This window comes from Heterocephalus glaber, unplaced genomic scaffold, assembly GCF_053883595.1.
Source record: "Heterocephalus glaber isolate CG9 unplaced genomic scaffold, H.glaber_assembly_v1.0 deba00001610, whole genome shotgun sequence".
Lineage (NCBI taxonomy): Eukaryota > Metazoa > Chordata > Mammalia > Rodentia > Bathyergidae > Heterocephalus > Heterocephalus glaber.
In genome coordinates, this window is record NW_028258381.1 from 2,989,887 (window position 1) to 3,008,627 (window position 18,741).

Below are 18,741 nucleotides of genomic sequence, written 5' to 3' on the forward strand. Positions count from 1 at the left end.
GGGTACTTACTTTATATCAACTGTATAGGAAGCTGTTAGAGAGTAAGTATGGAGGTTTATTTATTGTGTGCTAATCATTTCATTGCTGTATAATTTTAAAGAATAAATATATTTTCAGAGGGAGAATTTTTATACGTGAGGTACTTTAAATTTTATTTGTAAAGTACCAAAGTATTATTTTTTTGTCCATGGTTTCAATGGGCGATTCTCATGTACCTTTGGAGGATGGAAACTAAGTAAGAATTGTTGATGTTATTTGAAACACATTATATATTCATAATTATAGTAAGCATTAAGGGGGATAAAAATACAGTAATATTATAAACTCATGAGAAATTTATAATCTATGTGGGTCAGAAGATTTTGGAATGTGAAACAGATACCATTGTAAGTGAGTGATAATCAAATGGCACATTTGTGTTTATTGTAGACAATAATATAACCCTACCATCTCAACTGGAAAGCAGGGTATGTTAAAATATTTAATATTTATTTAACAAATACTATGTACCAGAAATGATTGCATTAGATCATTGATGACTATCTTAAAAACACACATTTTTAATATAAAAGGATATTTTCCCAGGATTTTCTGTCCTTAGATACCAGGTTCTATGAAGCTTTCTACTCTACCATTAGATAACTAGAATATGGCCCTCAGATTCCTTATCCATTTTAGCTATTCATACTCTATAAATCATATTTAAATCCCAGTCCATAAAATTGAGAAGGGTGTGGTCCCTGTATTTTAAGGAGATAGTCTAGAGCACAGAGGAGCACTTCAAAGGAATTGCTTTAGCTTGAATGTAGCAACACAGGTGTGTCAGCCACCAAGAGAGATTGTGTTGTTTTGTGGCAATGTAAGGAATTATACTGAAGACAACCACAGCAATCTCTGACAAAAACTGAAAAAAATTCTCTGAAAGCAGAGGCTGTCTAGATGTCTGCATTTTGATATACTATTATTTGACTTTAATATTATCTTTTGTTTCTTTGAAATGGGGTCTCACTATATGGTTTTGAACTCCTGAGCTCAAGTGATCTTCCTGCCTCAACATCCTAATCAGCTGAGATGACAGGTGTTGGCTGCCATTCTTGGCTTTAATTCAGTATTATCTTGAGTCTCAGTACTGTGACATAAGCTGTAGAGCGCTTGATGTGTTAAAATGTATTTGACCTTTTCTTAAGACATAGAGTTCATTCAGAAAAGCATTTGTTACTTCTTAAATATCCATTTTTTTGTTTGAGAGTTAGAATTTTGTAAAGACTTCAATTTAGGGTCATATTTTAGCTAGAACTTATATTTCAGGCAGAGTTTTTACCCTATTCATTATGAACAGAAGCAATTAATCATCTTATTTAGTAGCAAAAAGTTCACATTAGACTATAATTGCTCTCATGAAGATAATTTTCCCTTTTGTTTTATCTTGTGTTTGGAAGTAATTTGTTGAAAATTAGAGAGTACTGTACAAAATTTTTAAAATGTGCAAAATGAACTAAAATAAAAAGACAAAGATATTTTATATTATTTTGAATGTCTAAAGCATTTTTCTCTGACATGCTGTGCTACTCATTTACTGACCTAGTGGGTATTATTTGTCAGTGACCAAACTACACAGTGATGTCTAGTTCTTTTTACCTACCTGTCCTCAAAACTCTTTAGAGCGACAATATAAAACTATGCCATCTTAATGATTAAAAAAAATGTCAATTTTATGTATGTTGGAAATAGAACACATCAGTAAATATCTTACTTTCATGTTTTCCTCTTATGTCTGATGGTAACTTCCTGGAAATGGAGGGTTTCAAATGTGAGAAGCGTGCGCGCGCACACACACACACACACACACACACACACACACAGTGTTTGAAGCAAAGCCAGGGTAGATTTTCTAGACACAATCTTTTCTTGTAACAGATCTTAAGGAATAAGGTTTTGGGGTGCTGGAGTTTCCTTTTGATGGTGGCTTCCAGCTTCTTTCTGTCTCAAACAAAGCATTGAATGAAACAGGCAAAAACTGTGGCAAAGTTTCATATTTATTTGAAAAGGTGAAGGGTAAGGGATAAACTGGCTCTGCAGAGTGATCTTGGGCCAAGTTAAAAAGAAGAAAAAGAAAAACAGAAATATAAAACAAAAGTATACCCTCAGGGACGTAGGGCAAGCAATCGTGACAAGGAAAGACCCCCAGCGCTTAATGGTGTCTCCTCTTTTGCTAGTTGCACACATTGCAAGTTCTTGCTAGAACTTACACATACAGGATCCTGAGGATTATTTGGTGCATGAGTCCTGGGTCTAATTACACTTCATCCCCTAACCAACTTTGCCACACTCTGCCTTTCTGCCTCAATGTGACTGATTATGATTTTGTGTGTGGCAGGTTCGGTTTTTGCGTACACAGTCTGTCCTCTAGCTCTACACAATTGAGTTATGAAAAATATTGCTAAAACTTATGATACTGTTAAGTGCTTCTGACTTTCAGATGCTTGACTGGTGCCTGTGCAGGGTCACCTTCAGCCAATGAACCTCAGGTTGGAAGTGAAGCTTTCCATGATAGCCTAGAAGAAATAGCAGGTCAGCTACATCTCAGACGTTTATCTGGGTTAGTGACTGTGCAGCTGCGTGGGGCGGTAACAACCCCCACAACAATGTAACCTGAACAAGACAGTAAACAAGTGAACTACAGAAGCAGGGGAAGGCAGAGTAACAATGGAGGCTGCCACCCTACTTGGGTGGTGCTCATAGTGCAGGTTCAGTCTGTGCCATTTTGTAAAAAGCTGGAAACACTGCAGGGGTAAAACCCTAGGGTGGAGGCCAGCTTAGCGCTGGCCCTTGTCACCACTGAGCAGATCAGCCTGATCTCAGAGGCATTCCTGCTCTGACTAGGGACCCAGAGACTGAAGCATTTACTCAAGGGGGATACCTTTGATACTGGGTGTGTGAGAATCTCGAACCAGAGAGAACTACAGAGAACCAGGGTGGAGCTAGAAATCCTGATCATGAACTCAGACAGTCCAGGCTTGTGTTTTCACCTCCACAACCTGGAGTTCTGATGGGACTGTGATCTAGAGCATGATTGGGCACTGGGGATGGTGAGAGATGGTCTGAGGAGCTCTGGCTCTGGTCTCTGTTCTTCCTTCCTGCTCCCTCTGCACTGTATCCTGTGCAAGAGGGAACTGAAAGCCCAAGAGAAACCTGGAAAACCCAGGCAGCTGGCTTGTACAGGGTTCTTTGGGGTGGGGAAAAAACGTGGAATCAGCATAGGGCTGTCCCAGTCATGAACACTGGACACCACTGAGATTGAAGGCTAGAGGAAAACTGGGGAAATTGCTCCAGAACAAAAAGAACCTCACAAAATGCTGGGAACCAAAGGAGCCATCAAGTGAAGATAAGGAAAGGGTGGAGCTTATCAAGGAGGCTGTGACAGGCACACAACCTTGGACCTGTGACAGAAACCAGTCCAAGAGAGAACACAGAACCTAGTGCAGGGGCAGTGGTAGGGTATGGACTGGGAGCCTGAGGAGGAGTCACCAAAGTCAGTAGTTCTCATTCCACCCCATGTACCTGAGCACACCAGAACTCTGAGGATGGTGATACCAAGATGGCAGGATGGACCATTTGGTGAAAGACATTCATCATAAGAACAGGAAAATTTTTTTCTACTCTAATTATTTTTGTTTGTTTCTTTTTAAAAATATATACACATTTTTTTATTTTTCTCTCTTCATTTTTTTCTCTTTTTTCTTGTCTCTTGGTATTTTGTTGAATATAATTAAGTTTGGTCTTTTTATAGTTGTGTATCAGTATGTAGATATTTGTATTAGTTTCTCTATTTAGTAATGGAATACTCTAAGGTGTTTAGTCATAAGTTTCCATACAAAAGGTCACTTGTTCAGGATATCCTACCTTCTGGGTCAGTTACTTCAACAACTGGCTACAATCCTCTTACCTCTTCTCACCTGGTTACACTTCCTTCCTTCTCTCCTTTCTCTACATTCCTTCACATTTCTTCTGTCTTTTTGCTTTGGTAATTTCTTTTGTACTCTTTCTCTTTTTTAACTTTATATCCTTTTTGCTTCTCTCCAGATACACTATTAGTATTAATGTGAATATAATTAACTTCCAATTCTCTCTAGCCTATATACTATACTTCTCTTTCAGGCTTCCCCTGATGTAGTGAAGTTGTAGAGATTTTCTGAACAAGTTCTCAACAACTACTGGATGATATGTGGTTATCTTCTCAATTTATATTTCCTTTTACCCCCACACATAAACTCTCAAAACTCTTCTTTTTTTCTTTCTTTTCTTTTTTCCTTTTCGCTTCAAATCTGCAGCCTAGTTTTATCATTACTATTCCTTCATATTTTTGGGCTATTGAAAGTGTTGAAAACAAATTTAAACAAGTTTGATATCATGTGTTGATTTAAGATTAGCACTTTGGATGTTGATATTACTAGTAATTGTTCTCTCCTAGTAGAATATCTCTGGGGACAAATCCTACTACTCTGACTAGGTTGAGTATGTATTGGTACACTGACTTATTTTCAAAGCCAAGAGCATATCATTGAGAGAAATCCACTTACTAAGGACATCTCTATTATAGTGGAAGAACTTTCTATACCATTGGATATACAACCTTCAACATGAAAACACAGTCATCATGAGAAAACAAAGCAACAAGATGCCTTCAAAAGTTCATAACTCCCCAAAACATTTCACAGACACTGAAGCAGATGAATCTATGGAAAAAAGATATAAAAAATTGAAAATACTTAAGATAACAAAGAAGAGATAAATAAGCAGATGAGTGAAAGCAATTACTAAGATGACCAGCTAACTTAAAAATGTAAGCAGCAGAGTAAAACATTCTCTAAAATGATCAAAGAAGAAAATAAGCAGCTGAATGAATTAAGGAAGACAATGCAGAATATGAAAGGTTACTTTGGTAATGAATTAGAGGATATGAATATGAATCAAGCAGAAATCATGGACATGAAAAACTCAATCAAAACCTTTGTCAGTAGGCATAATCATTCTGAAGATAGAATTATAGGATTTCAGGACAAGGTTGATGTAATATATCATTTACTCACTGATACTTAAGAAATAACAAAATGCAATCAGAGGATGATTCTAATGCTCAATGACTAGAAGAACAAACCTAATGATTATTGAAATTGAGGAAGGGTTACAGTTTGAATCTAATGATATAAAAACATTTATTCACTAAAACTATAGCAGAAAATTTTCCAAAAGTAGATACTGTGTTTGGTAAGCTAAATGAAGCAGTTGCAACCCAAAATAGACATGATCAGAAAAGAATCACTCTATGACACATCCTAATAAAAATCATATAAATTCAGAATAAAGAGAACATACTAAATGCTGTTAGAGAAAAATATCAAATATCAGAATAACAGCACATTTCTCAACAGAAACTATAAATTCCAAGAAAGTTTGGAGTAAAGATTTTCAAGCCCTGAAGTAAAATAATTGCCAATTCAAATTACAGTAATTCCCTAACTTATGAATGAGTTCCATTCCAGGATAACATTCATAAATTGATTTGTTAAGTCTAACAAAGTGAGTCGTATACATCTTTGACACAAATATACAATGTCAAGCATAAAAAAACCCAAACACACAAAAATACTGTAAGTACCTGACTATACTATTGTACTATACACTATCATAGTGTACAGTGAGCACATAGCAGCACAACTGTGACAATGTCTGGCAGATATGTGAGCTACTTCTTTGATTTGTTCACATGTATTAATGTTTATAATCCAGGGTCCATTCATATCTGTGAAAGTTTGAAACTCAAATGTTTATAAATGAGAGACTTATTGCACTATATGCTGCAAAATTATCCTTCAAAATAGATGGAGAAATAAAGATCTTCTACAACAAAGACAAACTAAAAACATTCAGGACCACCAAACCAGTATTCTGGAAAATACTCAAGGAAATCCTAAACTGAGACAATGAGGTCAACCAAATCACCCGAAAACCCAAAAGAAAGAATAAGTCTCACTGGGAGAGTAGTTAAACACAGGAAAATAAAACAAAAGAAATCATCACTGGAAAAACAATACAATGACAGGGAATAGTAAATAACTTTCAATAATAACTCTCAATATAAATCGTCTTGACTCCCAAGTCAAAGACATAGACTGGCAGATTGGATTAAAGAGCATTTTAGGAAAAAGAACAATTCATCAGTAAGAGATAATAATTATAAACATATATGCACTGAATATCAGTGTACCCACTTTCTTAACACAAAAAACTACTTGACATAAAAAGTCAGATGGATAGCAATAGTGGGGACATTAATACCTCACTATCACAGACAAACAGGTGAGTTAGGCAAAACAAAAGAAAACAAACTCTACACTGAAATCTCAAGAATTAAACTACACCATAGAACAAATAGATTAAAAGCTATGTACAGAATGTTTTTTCCAACCACAGCATAATATAAACTCTTCTAAGCTTTCCACAGAAATATCTCCAAAATGGAACATATTTAAGGTGATAAAGCATGTCTCAATAAATACAAAATAGTTGAATTAATTTTTTTGCATCCTGTCAGATCACAATGGAATAAAATTAGAAATCAACAATAATAACACTAAAAAAAGCAGAGAAGCTACACAAACAAATGGAGATTGAATAATATACTTTTAGGTGATCGATGGATCATTAAAGAAATCAGGAAAGAAATTTAAAAAATTCATAGACTTAAATGACACTGGAAAAACAAAATATCAGAATCTGTGGGACACAAAGAAGTTCTAACAGGAAGGTTCATAGCTGTGTGTTCTTACATTAGAAAAACAGAATTATCCCAAATAAATAACCTAATGATGTGTCTCAAGGTCCTAGAAAAACAAGAATAGTCCAAACACAAAACTAGTAGAGGAAAGAAATTATAAAGGTCAGAGTAGAAATCAATTAAACTGAGACTAAACAATACAATCAATGAATCAAAGAGTTAGGTCTATGAAAGGATAAGTAAGATTGATAAACCCTTAGCTAAACTTACCAAAAGAGAAAAAAACCCAGATCAAGGTAGACAGAAATGAAAAAGGTAAAGTGACAACAGATACGATTGAAATCCAAAGGATTATAAGAAACTATTTTGATAAACTATCTTCTAATAAGTTGAAGACTTTAGGAGAAATGGATAAATTCTTAGACACATATAACTTACCAAAATTGAAGCAGGATATAAAAACTGAATAGACCAATAACAGCTAATAAAATTGATACAGTAATAAAAACTCTACCAACTAAGAAAATCTCAAGAACTGATAGATTAATATGAATATTGCCATAACTTCTGAAAAGAATTAACACCACCATTCCTCAAACTCTTCCATGAAATTGAAAGGAAAGAAATGCTGCCAAATTTATCTGTGAAGCCAGCATTGTGCTGACAACAAAACCAGATAAGGACTCAACCAAAAGAGAAAACTACTGACCCAAAATTCCTCAATAAGACCTTCACAAATAGAATCCAATGATACTTGAGTTCATATGCCATAACCACATTGGTTTTATCCCTGGTATGTAGGGATTATTCAACATACACAAATCAATAAATATAATACAACACATAAATAGGATCAAGAATAAAAAAACAGGGCTGGGAATTTAGCTCAATGGTTCTGATGCCTGCCTTGCAAACACAAAGTCCTGAGTTTGATACCTGGTACCAAAAAACAAAAACAAAAAAACAAAACAAAACAAAAAACAAAAACAAATCACATGATCGTCTCAATAGATGCAGGAAAATCTTTGACAAAATTCAATATCCTTTCATGATAAAAACCTTCATGAAAACAGGTGTAGAAGGACCTTACCTCAAAATAATAAAAAGTCTTTATGAAAAACTCACCGACAATGTCATGCTAAGTAGGGAAAAACTGATAGATTTCCTACTGTAGTCAGGAATGAGACAGTGGTATCTTTCCACTCTCACCATTCCTCTTCAATACAGTACTCAAGACTTTAGCCAGAGCAATTGGGCTAGAAAAGAAATAGAAAGGATACAAATAGGAAAGGAATAAGTCAAACTATTTTTATTGACATGATCATCAAAATAGAAATCCAGAAATACTCCACCAGAAGACTTACAGCTAATAAACAAATTTAGCAAAGTGGCAAGATACAAAGTGCTAAATTATAGTAAAAAATGCACAGTAGTGGCACACAAATAGATGTGGAATGGAATAAAAGAGTAGACCAATGGAAGAGAATAAAAGAAACAGAAAAAAACCCCATCCACTTTCAGGCAGGTGGACTTTGACAAAGAGCCCAACAACACATGCTATAGTAAAGATAACCTCTTTAACAAAATGTGCAGGGTAACCTAGTCATGCATGTGCAAAAGAATGCAGCTAGACCCTTATCTCAGCCTATACTAAAATCAAATAAAAATGGATCAAAGATCTAGATATAAAAACAGAAATCTTGAAAGTACTGCAGATACTATAGGGGAAACACTTGAATCCATAGGTGTAGGCATAGGCTTGCGCTTCCTGAACAGAACTCCAATACCATAAGAAATATCACCAAGAATCAACAAATGTGATTATATCAAAATAAAAAGCTTCTACACAGCAAAGGAAACAGTCAACACAGTAAAGAGACAATGTGCAGAATGGGAACAATTGTATTTTTAGCTTTTTTATTAGTACATGTTTGCAGTACATAATGTTTCCATTGTTTGTGTGAAATTGGTACATGTACACAACATGTCTTATTTTTTTTTCTGTCCCCTTCCCCTGCCATCCCTCCCCCCTCCATCTCTAGATTCTCTTCCCATTTGAGAAGGATCTATTGCCCTACTTCCTATTATCTTTCTTCTATTTTGCTATGTTTTGGGTTTGTCATATAAAAAAAAATATGGTATTTAATCTTGTGTGTCTGATTTATTACCCTTACCATTACAATCTCAAGGGGAATCCATTTTTTTCTGAAAATGATTCAAATTTATCTTTCTTAGTGGTAAAGGAGTACCCCATTGCTTGTAAAAACTACATTTTCTTTACCCACTCATCTGTTGATGGACATATGGGCTGCTTCCAGGATTTATCTATTGAATTGTACTGTTATGAACACAGATATGCATGTATCACTGTAATATTATATCTTTAACTCTTTCAGGAAGATATCTAGAAAAGGAATAACTGGGTCAAATAGAATTTCTAGTTTTAATATTTTGAGGAATTTCCATACTGATTTCCATAGTGGTTGCACTAGTTTACATTCCCACCAACATTTGTAGAAGGGTTCCTTTTCCCCTGGATCCTCTCTAGGCTTTGTTGTTATTTGATTTCTTCATGATGGCCATTGTTTCTAGGGTAAGATGGACCCTTCTGTATTATGTTAATTTATATTTTTCTAATGGCCAGTGATTTTGAGCATTACTTCATGTATTTATTGGCCATTTTTACTTCTTCTGTGAAGTATCTATTCATTTCACCTGCCTATTTTTTTATTAGGTTTTTCATTTTGGAAGTTCTAAATTTTTGAGTTCTTTAGATATTCTAGATCTGATTCTTCTATCTGAGGAATAAATAGTAAAATTTTTTCTCATTCTATAGATTTTCTTTTCACTTGGTTGTTTCTTTTACTGTGCAGAAGCTTTTCAAATTGATATGAATCCCACTTGTTGATTCTTGCTATTTCCTGTGCAACCAGATTCTGTTCAGAAAGTCCTTCACTATGACTATGACTTTTCAAGAGTTTTATGTATTTTATCTCCCATCATGTTAAATTTTTTTTTAACATTTAGTTCTTTGATCTATTATGATTTTAGTTTAGTACATGGAAAGATATAGGGATTCAACCTTCTGCATGTGGATACCCAGTAGAATGGGTAAAAAATTTTGCCAGCTACTGTTCTTATAGAGGAATAGTATCCAGAATAGATAAAGAACTCAAAAAAATTCCTAGTAAACAAATGGCCCAATTAAAAATGGGCAAATGAACTAAATAGACACTTCTTTGAAGAAGAATTGTGAATTGCCAATCATATATGAAAACATGTTCAACATCTTTAGCCATTAAGGCAATGAAAATAAAAATAACTCTATGATTCTGTCTTACTGGAGTCAGAATTGCTATTATCAAGAACACAAAAACAAATGCTGTTGAAGATGCAAAGGAAGAATGAACCTTCTATATTTTTGGTAGGAATGTAAAGTAGTACAACTACTATAGAAATCAGTATGGAGATTCTTCAAAAAACTAAAAGTGGGAATTCCATTTGACCCACCTATATCTCTCCTAGGCTTATTCCTGAAAAAGTTAAAGTCATCATACTATAAATGATACATGCATATCCAAATTTATGACATCACAATTTACAATAGTTAAGCTCTGAAAATAATGCAGATGCCATAAAGAGACAAGTAGATAAAGAAAATGTGGCATATACACACAATGAAAATTTATCCATCCAGAAAGAAGACTGAATTCATGTCTTTTGGAGGAAAATTAATGGATTGTGAACCACAATGTTAAGTGAGATAAGTCAGACACGGAAAGTTAAATATCATAGGGTTTTTCTTACATAAAAACACAAAATATCAATATATTACAGAGTAAAATAAAGGAGAGATGGTAGGAAGAAGAAGGCAAACTTTTTGGAGATGGAAAAGGGGATCTAGGAAAGGAGGAAAAAGAGAGGCTGATGGCAGGGAAAGTGAATTGAAAATGATCTAGATATTATATGTACAATTACCCCAAATGAATGTATATATTATATATCAAAACATAGCAATAAAACCATGAAGCTTCCTCTTACTAGATAGACTTGGCTCTATTAAGAAGCATGTGGTAAGGAGATAGGCGATACCCTCTCTTACTCCAGGATTAGAGTCTCAAACACCATGTGGAAGGAAGGGTGAGTGGGGGCAAATGCATAGTGATGTAGATTCATTAAGTAGAATATTGAAGGGTAAAACACTATGGGCTGGAATTTGGCAATTGTGAAATATTTTCTATGAAACAATTTTTGAAAGGCTAAAGGATAGCTAGTTAGAGTCATAGTTTTTGTGACATTATGGCTAACAGGTAAACCAAATCCCTTGGAAAGTTTATAAACATATCCCCTGTATAATTTAATGAATAAAAGTTCAGATTTTGTTTTGTTTAATCAGGCACTATTGATGGGATACATCAATTACATATCCTTTTAAAAAAATTTTACCAAAGTAATTGCTAATTGTGTTAAATTTGTGCAAATTGTATTTTCAAAAATGACTTAATTTATAAACTCGGTACTATTTCAAAATATCTGACTGATGAGTTTTCATATAATGATGATTAACCTTTGGTCTCTTTTTAGTAGTTTTTATAATCTTATAAACCAGTTAATCAATTTAATTGTTAAAAATATATGGGCTGGGCCGGGGATTTAGCTCAGTGGTTCTGCTGCCTGCCTCGCAAGCACAAGGATCTGAGTTCAATCCCAGGTACCAAAAAAAAAAAAAAAGAAAAAAAAATATGGGGTTTGAGGACAAATAGCTATATTTTAATTGATTTCATGAAATTTTCTCTTGGTCCAAATCCTGAAAAAAAATAGAATTCATGTTAAAGATAAATTCAGTGAAATGAGCTTTGTATTTTGGTTCACAACTATGTGATACTTGTTCTAGTCAGGTGTAATTAATTATAATCACTTATTAAACTTGATTAATATTTTAATATTAATAAATTGACTTAAATACTGTTACTTTGGTTACCTATTTAAACACACAAATTATTTTTCAGGCGTAGTTATCTAATAATTCCTTGGTAATCTATTTTTCATGCTTTACAAATCTTCTCCATTGGAACATAACATGCTGTTTGAAGATAAAAGCTCATGGACTAGGCCCAGGAGAATTTGATATGTAAACCCTCACACAAACCAGATGCAGATTTATATTAGCCTGGCACCAAATATTTTTGTATGATTCAAAACTAACTGCAGTTTTAGATTACTTGTCATGCTGATGTACTTTACTGGGTTTAGAATTTTTATTTGTTTACATGTTATGTTGACAGGTTGCTTCAAAGATGGGCAACATTATGAAGAAGGATCAGTAATTAAAGAAAACTGCAACTCCTGGTAATGAATTTAAGTAACATAGAATTGAATTAAACTGTTGTTCATGTTTTCTTCAAATAAAAGCAACATCAATGAAATTAAGCATATATTTGAACACATATAGACAGAAGCACATAAGACATCACACACCCAGTAAATTTTTGTGAGCATAAGTAAAGCATGTTATAAATATGTTAATGTGTATAACTTTTAAAGCTTCAATCTGATATTTTTGATAATGAGCCTTCAATATACTACAAGCCTACATTAAGTATACCTATTAATTCAAAACATTTTGATACAGCACAGACAAATTGTGTGTGTGTGTGTGTGTGTGTGTGTTTAAAGCGTAATTCCGTACATAAAAACAGGCCATTTAAAAAGGATCAGAATGCAGATAGTGTCCAAATACACTGAGCTACTGTCTAAATTGTCCCATTTAAAAACATTTCAATGGGTATATAGTTACATCATTCACTAATTGCTTGAAGCAGAGGACAAGGGCACATGAGTAATGATAGCTAGTGCAAGTTTTTATTAAGTGATTTATTTCAAACATGAATCAAATAACCATATGATTTATGTTAATCAAGAATTATATTTTACCATTTAACAATTGCAACTCGTGTTACTAATTTTGAAATGTACTCTGCAGAAGATTGGGCTACTCTTATTTTATATATTTGCAGCACATGCTCAGGACAGCACTGGAAATGTTCCCAGCATACATGCCTTGTCCGCCCAGAATTAATTGAACACATCAACAAAGGAGACTATGGGTGAGTGAAATCTTGCATTATAGGCTCTTGGCACTCCCAGTTACTATTCTGTCACTTACTCCTAAAATGGCCATTACTTAAAGAATGGGAGAGAAATGGGAAGGGAGATAAAAATGTGTGTAAACTTGGAATGTACAAGGTCAAAAATTATTATGAAAGATCAATATCATAGTGTGGCTGAGGAGGGTGGAGGGAGCCTTATAGTGAATCAGGAAGCTAGCAAAGCCAGTTTAGTCAAATTAACTGTTTTGTCTCTGTTGCTGCCTTGGTGGAGCCAGTCACACACCCCAGCCATCCTGAGCAGAATATGGCCTTAAAAGAACAACATTCTGTCTTGATGATATCCCAAATAACAAGTCAATCGAGGCAATTTCACTGAAATGGCTGATATTTAGACAATTTCATTTATACCTGGGTCAAAAGATAGGTTGAGTCACTTTGATAGTAATATAAAGTTAGGGATCACTGAGACATTTAAACATTGGAAATAACTGTTTGATGCTCTCCTGTAGATTAGTAAAGTGGCTGGCTTCTCCTCTTAGACAAAGGGAATTAGGCTGTGGGTAACAACACTTGCTTTCTCTAATGAACTGAAAAAAAGAGGCTGGCTAATAACTGGAATTTCTGCACTACCATTGATCAAATCGCTATCTACCTTGGCAACATCTTATAAAGAGATTTATTTTCAAGCAACTGGAAAAGTGAAATAACCCTGAGATGTATTTTTTAAAAAATAGAAATGTCATTTCCTTCCACAAATAAGAACTTACATTTCCCAGCAAAATAGGGACACTGAATTTCAATGTATCAAAGGTATTTTCTTGGAAGACACAAAATAGAGAAAGTCACATTTGTTGACATTAATAGTCTTAAATTATTCTCATTTCCTCCTGTGATGTATTTAACCAATATTTTAGGGGATAACTTGATTATATTTAAATATTTCTAGGAAAAACCAATTGTAAACTTCTGTGGCTAAATGATTTTTTAATCATTCAAAAGATATGAGTCTTGAAAAATTAACCAAGTCAGGCTTCTAAAAAGACATGCTGGACCTAATTAATGCTCACTTCCAAGAAACCATAGACTAGGTTGGCTCTCCACTGTTATGAAATACATAAGATAGTACAGTTTAAAACAGTGTGGAAGAAGGGACATTTAGGGGTCCAGAAGTTGTTGGAGAATTCTTGGAAAAAACAGTTTTGTTCCATCATTTGTTTATCTTGAGCAAGCTGTACACTATGTAGGCGACACGGACTTTGTGTTTTCATAGCAAAAATTAAAGCTTTACAAGAATTTTAAAAAGGGAATTTAAAAAATGGAAATATAATTAAAGCAAAAGGAAGCATACACAGACCAATTAGAAGAAGTTAAAAGAAATAAGCTAAGAAGAAAAGGAACAAAAGCAAAATTATTTACCAGGGAACAAAAGGGAGAAATTCTTGTTTTTAAAAGAAACTCTTACTTTTCTGCTACTGTCTACTCACAGTGCTCAAGTTGTTTTTATACTGTATCATTCAACATTTATTAAATACTTTTAAAAATAGCCTATATACAAACATATATTGTTTTCAATATTCTCCACCTCTTGGTAGTATTTTAGATTTGATGTATTTAAATGCTTATTTGTTCCCTATATTATTTTTCAAGGCAATCAATTAATAGTAATAAAACTTGTGTTCTATTTATGGTATTACTGAGGATTCAGAAAAGTAATTTCTGCCTTGTAGGCATTTAGAATATGGTTGAGGAGCCAACATGTCATGCCCTTGTAAAAGGATTTGTAATGATAGGGCATAGTAGAGGTCAAATTCACGGCATAAGTAATAATTAGCAATTTAATGGAAAAAAAGGAGACTGAAAACTATTTCTGTTATCTGCTGCTGTGAAACAAACCACTCGAGAACTTAGCTCTTTACAGCCAAAAGCTTTTCACTTATTCCTGTCAGAAATTCAGGATAGATTCAGCAGAGGCTACTGTTGGCCTCCTCTGGGGTTGCTTATGAGTATCTAGATATCTGGAGACTCGGCTGAGGCTGGTATCTCTGAGGTGCCTACCCCCATGCCTGTGGGTTGGTGCTGGGTGCCAACTTCCAGCAGCCTCTCCCTGGGGTAAGGACACTCTTGGGGCAAGCCTGTCTTGTGCCTAAGGTCAATGGTTGCACAACATGATCCTATTGCTTTCTTTGAGACAAAGCAAATTATTACCTGTGTCCTTCTACCTTTAGAGACCAGGAAGATTTCCCCTCTTGATGGAAAGAGATACGAATAATTTGTGAACATTTTTAATTTATTACATTACTAAACTTGATTTTTTATGAACTCAAAATATAGTTTATTGAATAAATTGGCTTTGATTTCTCACTGGGTTTTTGAAATCAGCATGTCTCGGGGTATCTTCCCAGAAGAATTAAAAGAATAATACCACAGTGATATATGTGCACCCATGTTCATAGCGGCACAGTTTGTAATAGCTAAAGCTTGGAAGCAGCCCAAATAGCCATTAGCTGGAAACCGGATGAAGAAGATTTTTTTTTTTTTTTTTTTTTTTTATAAAATGGAGTACTGCTCAGCCATAAAGAACGAAAAACTAGAGTCATTTATAGCTAAATGGATGCATATTGAGGCGATACTCTTAAGTGAAATAAATAGGACACACATGTGTAAATACCAAATAGTTTCTCTAGTGTGAGAAACTGATAGTGTAAATAAGGGTTAAAATTATTAAAATGAATAATTGATAATTTGAAATAGGAAAAAAGGTCCAAAGATGTAGGGGTAAAGGGAGGGGAAGGGGAAAGGAAAGAAGGGAAAGGAAAAATTATGAGAAAAGAAAAAAAAATGGAAATGAAATCTATGTAAATAGGGAAGGGTGGAGGGGGTGAAGGGTGCACAGGTAATGGGGAAAAAATAAGAACCAAGATACATCATGTTCAGGTACAAGCACCCAATGATAAATGTAAAAGTACTGTATACCTAAAATGTAGCAATAAAAGAACTTAAGGAAAAAAAATCAGCATGTCTCAAATTTAGGAAGACACCAATACCTATCCTTGGTTTCTGGCTTGCCCCTCAACAAAGCCAGAAAAAATTGAATTTAGTTTTATTCTTTGCTTCTTTTTACTCAGTCTATTCCCTGGTAATTCTCATGCTCAGAGCTTCTTTTAGATCTTTACTTCCTCTGTGCCTAGCCTCTATCCTAGTGCATTTCCTTCACAAGTCTAGTGTGAAATGACCCAATGTGTTTCTCTGCTCTGTCCAACCAAACTGTGTTCTCTATACTTTCATGGTTATCATTCTGAAACAAAGCTTTGTTTCTGCCACATGTATTCTTTAGATCCTCCCTTCCATGCTCCTGAAATATAATTATTTTCCATAGCACACATGACTCTCTGGCCTAAGTGGGTTTTTTTCACCCCATCATTTACACATTTTTCAGCATTTGTGTTCCTACCTCTTCGTAATTTAAGCACTTCACTTAACCTGTCATTTTCTATATGTGCCCAATTCTAAGCCTGAATGCTTTGTTTTAGTTCTTTTTGTTTAGAATAAAGGCCATCTTTCTTCATATTTGGTCACTAAACTCATTCTTTTCCTTTCAGACTAAGCATTAAATTTACTTTCTGCAAAAAATATGCCAATTCTTTGAGGCAGAGTTATGTTTGAATTCCCTGCTCTGATTGTATTTTACCTCTTGCTAATAAAGGTGACACATTAAAGTCATTTTTTCTTTGTAGTCTTTGTTAGGGTATGAACTCCTTTAGGGTAGAGAAATTTATTCATTTCTATGCCCCAGTGTTTACCAGAGATTGTGATAGATAAATTAAGAAAGTTCACTAAATGCTAAATTGGATTACAAGAAAGTGTTGAGTCTAGGCCATACAGGATAATGTGAGGTAATAGTGACTTTCATACTTTTTGGACATAAATCACAGTAAGACAAACATTTAGCTTTGGGGTCAATGGAGAGAGATCAAACAAAATGGTATATGTTTAAGTAAAATAAAACGTATTAGGCTGAATGGCATGTTGCTTAATCCCCTGATGTCTTGGACTAATTTGAAAGGCTTACCTTTCATGGTCATTTTGATGAGATAGGTCCAGAATTTGTGCCCTGCTGGCTCAGGTGAACAAGGTGGATGAGGACACACCATAATATTTTTATGTGCCTGCCTTTATATCAGACGGCATTTGGCAATAGCATTCACCAAATTTTTGATAACACCTTGTAAAGACATTTACAGAAAAGGACCTCCAGAACTGCTTCAAAAAGTGGCAAAAGTTATGAAATAAGTGTATTTGAAACAAGAGGGAGAATTTTGAGGAGGATTAATGGCAACATGTTTCACTGTAATAATATTTTTAAAAGAAATTAAACATTCACCATATTTTTTATCACCTCTTGTACTATTCACATATGTTTAGTTAGATGCATTAAAGTGGTATCTACTCTCCATTTTCAATAAACTCTAATGACTCCTATTATTTCTCTTATCTTATATTTGTTTAAAATTTTCATTCCTGCTCCTTAAATTGAGTGCTTAATTAAATAATGTATGGTCATCTCCATTGATGTTTACAAACTATTAGTTTAGGGCACCAGAAACAAACTTTACTGATCTCACAAATTTTCCCCAAGGTGGATCCTATAGGTCTCTCAAATAATACTACAATATCTAACATACTCAGAATTTTCTTATTAAAATTCTTTGGGTGATGGAGATTGCACTTTACAATTGCAGCTGAAAGTTGTTTTAAATTTTATGAACTTAAAGATTTTATGAAAAGAAAGCACTAACTCACCATGCATATTGAAAATTGAGTTGTATTCCCAATCATTCATAAGAGCCTAGCACATTAGAAATAAATTTAATGATAAACACAACAGGATAAAATCTATATTTAAATCCTGAATACATATTACCTTCAAGTTGTAGAGAATCCTAATAAGCAATGATTAAATTACTTTTATCTTCCTCATTTTTCAGCTATTATTTTCTATTAAGGAAATTTTATCTTCATATTTCAATATTAAATTTCAAAAACAGTATCTTTGTCTAAACAAAACTACAAAGTGTCTCTAGGAAAATATGCACTTTTGTTACTTAAATTCACACAACTGACTATATTACTATTGGTAACTCATTCTTAAGCACTTGACATATATTTTTCATTTAATATAAGGTAGACTTCTTTCAATACCTAATTGTTGCTAATTCAGTTTTTAAGTGTAACTTGTCTTCAGCTTTCCCACTGTGTTTCTTTTAACCTCTTTACTTTTTAAAGTCTAAAATATGAAGAAAAAAATTATCACTATTAATCTGCAAATAGATTTCTGTACATTCAAGCTTCTTTCTACAGTGTGTTTAGAAACATATAAAAGATACTCTCTGTATTGGCATCATTACCACTTAATCCCTTCACAGTGCTTAAAGATGCCATTCTCTTAGCCTATACTGACATGGCCTTAGAGACTTCATTTGAGTTATTAAAATGGACCAAATTTAGGAAACATGTCTCATATGGTTGATTATTAGAATAATCCATAATGCACCATTCATATGAAGACTATCCAGCCTGCAGGAACTGGTCTCACGTTGTGAGTTCTGTCATGTAATTGTAGAAATGTACATGAGCATTTATTTGTGAGAGTGATACCACAAGCCTCTCTCCCTTTCTCTTTCATGCGTAAGGCAGATGGACAGCAGAGAACTACAGCCAGTTCTGGGGAATGACTCTAGAAGAGGGCTTCACATTTCGCCTGGGCACCTTGGCCCCTAGCCCCATGCTCCTGAGCATGAACGAAGTGACGGTGGGTAGTCTTCCTGATTGATTCATCTGCCTGTGTTTGTGTA

The 18,741-nt window shown here is 34.2% G+C and overlaps 1 protein-coding gene across 2 annotated transcripts in view; it reads left to right on the forward strand.

The window, feature by feature from the left end:
• The window catches only part of Tinag (tubulointerstitial nephritis antigen), a 108,109-nt gene that overhangs the window by 6,041 nt on the left and 83,327 nt on the right, over positions 1-18,741 (forward strand). For both annotated transcript variants that reach the window (XM_087196001.1, XM_004868825.3), the window contains 3 exons: positions 12,065-12,128; positions 12,797-12,886; positions 18,584-18,698. In XM_087196001.1, the coding sequence (XP_087052127.1) occupies positions 12,065-12,128; positions 12,797-12,886; positions 18,584-18,698 (269 nt within the window). The remainder of the gene's footprint in view (positions 1-12,064; positions 12,129-12,796; positions 12,887-18,583; positions 18,699-18,741) is intronic.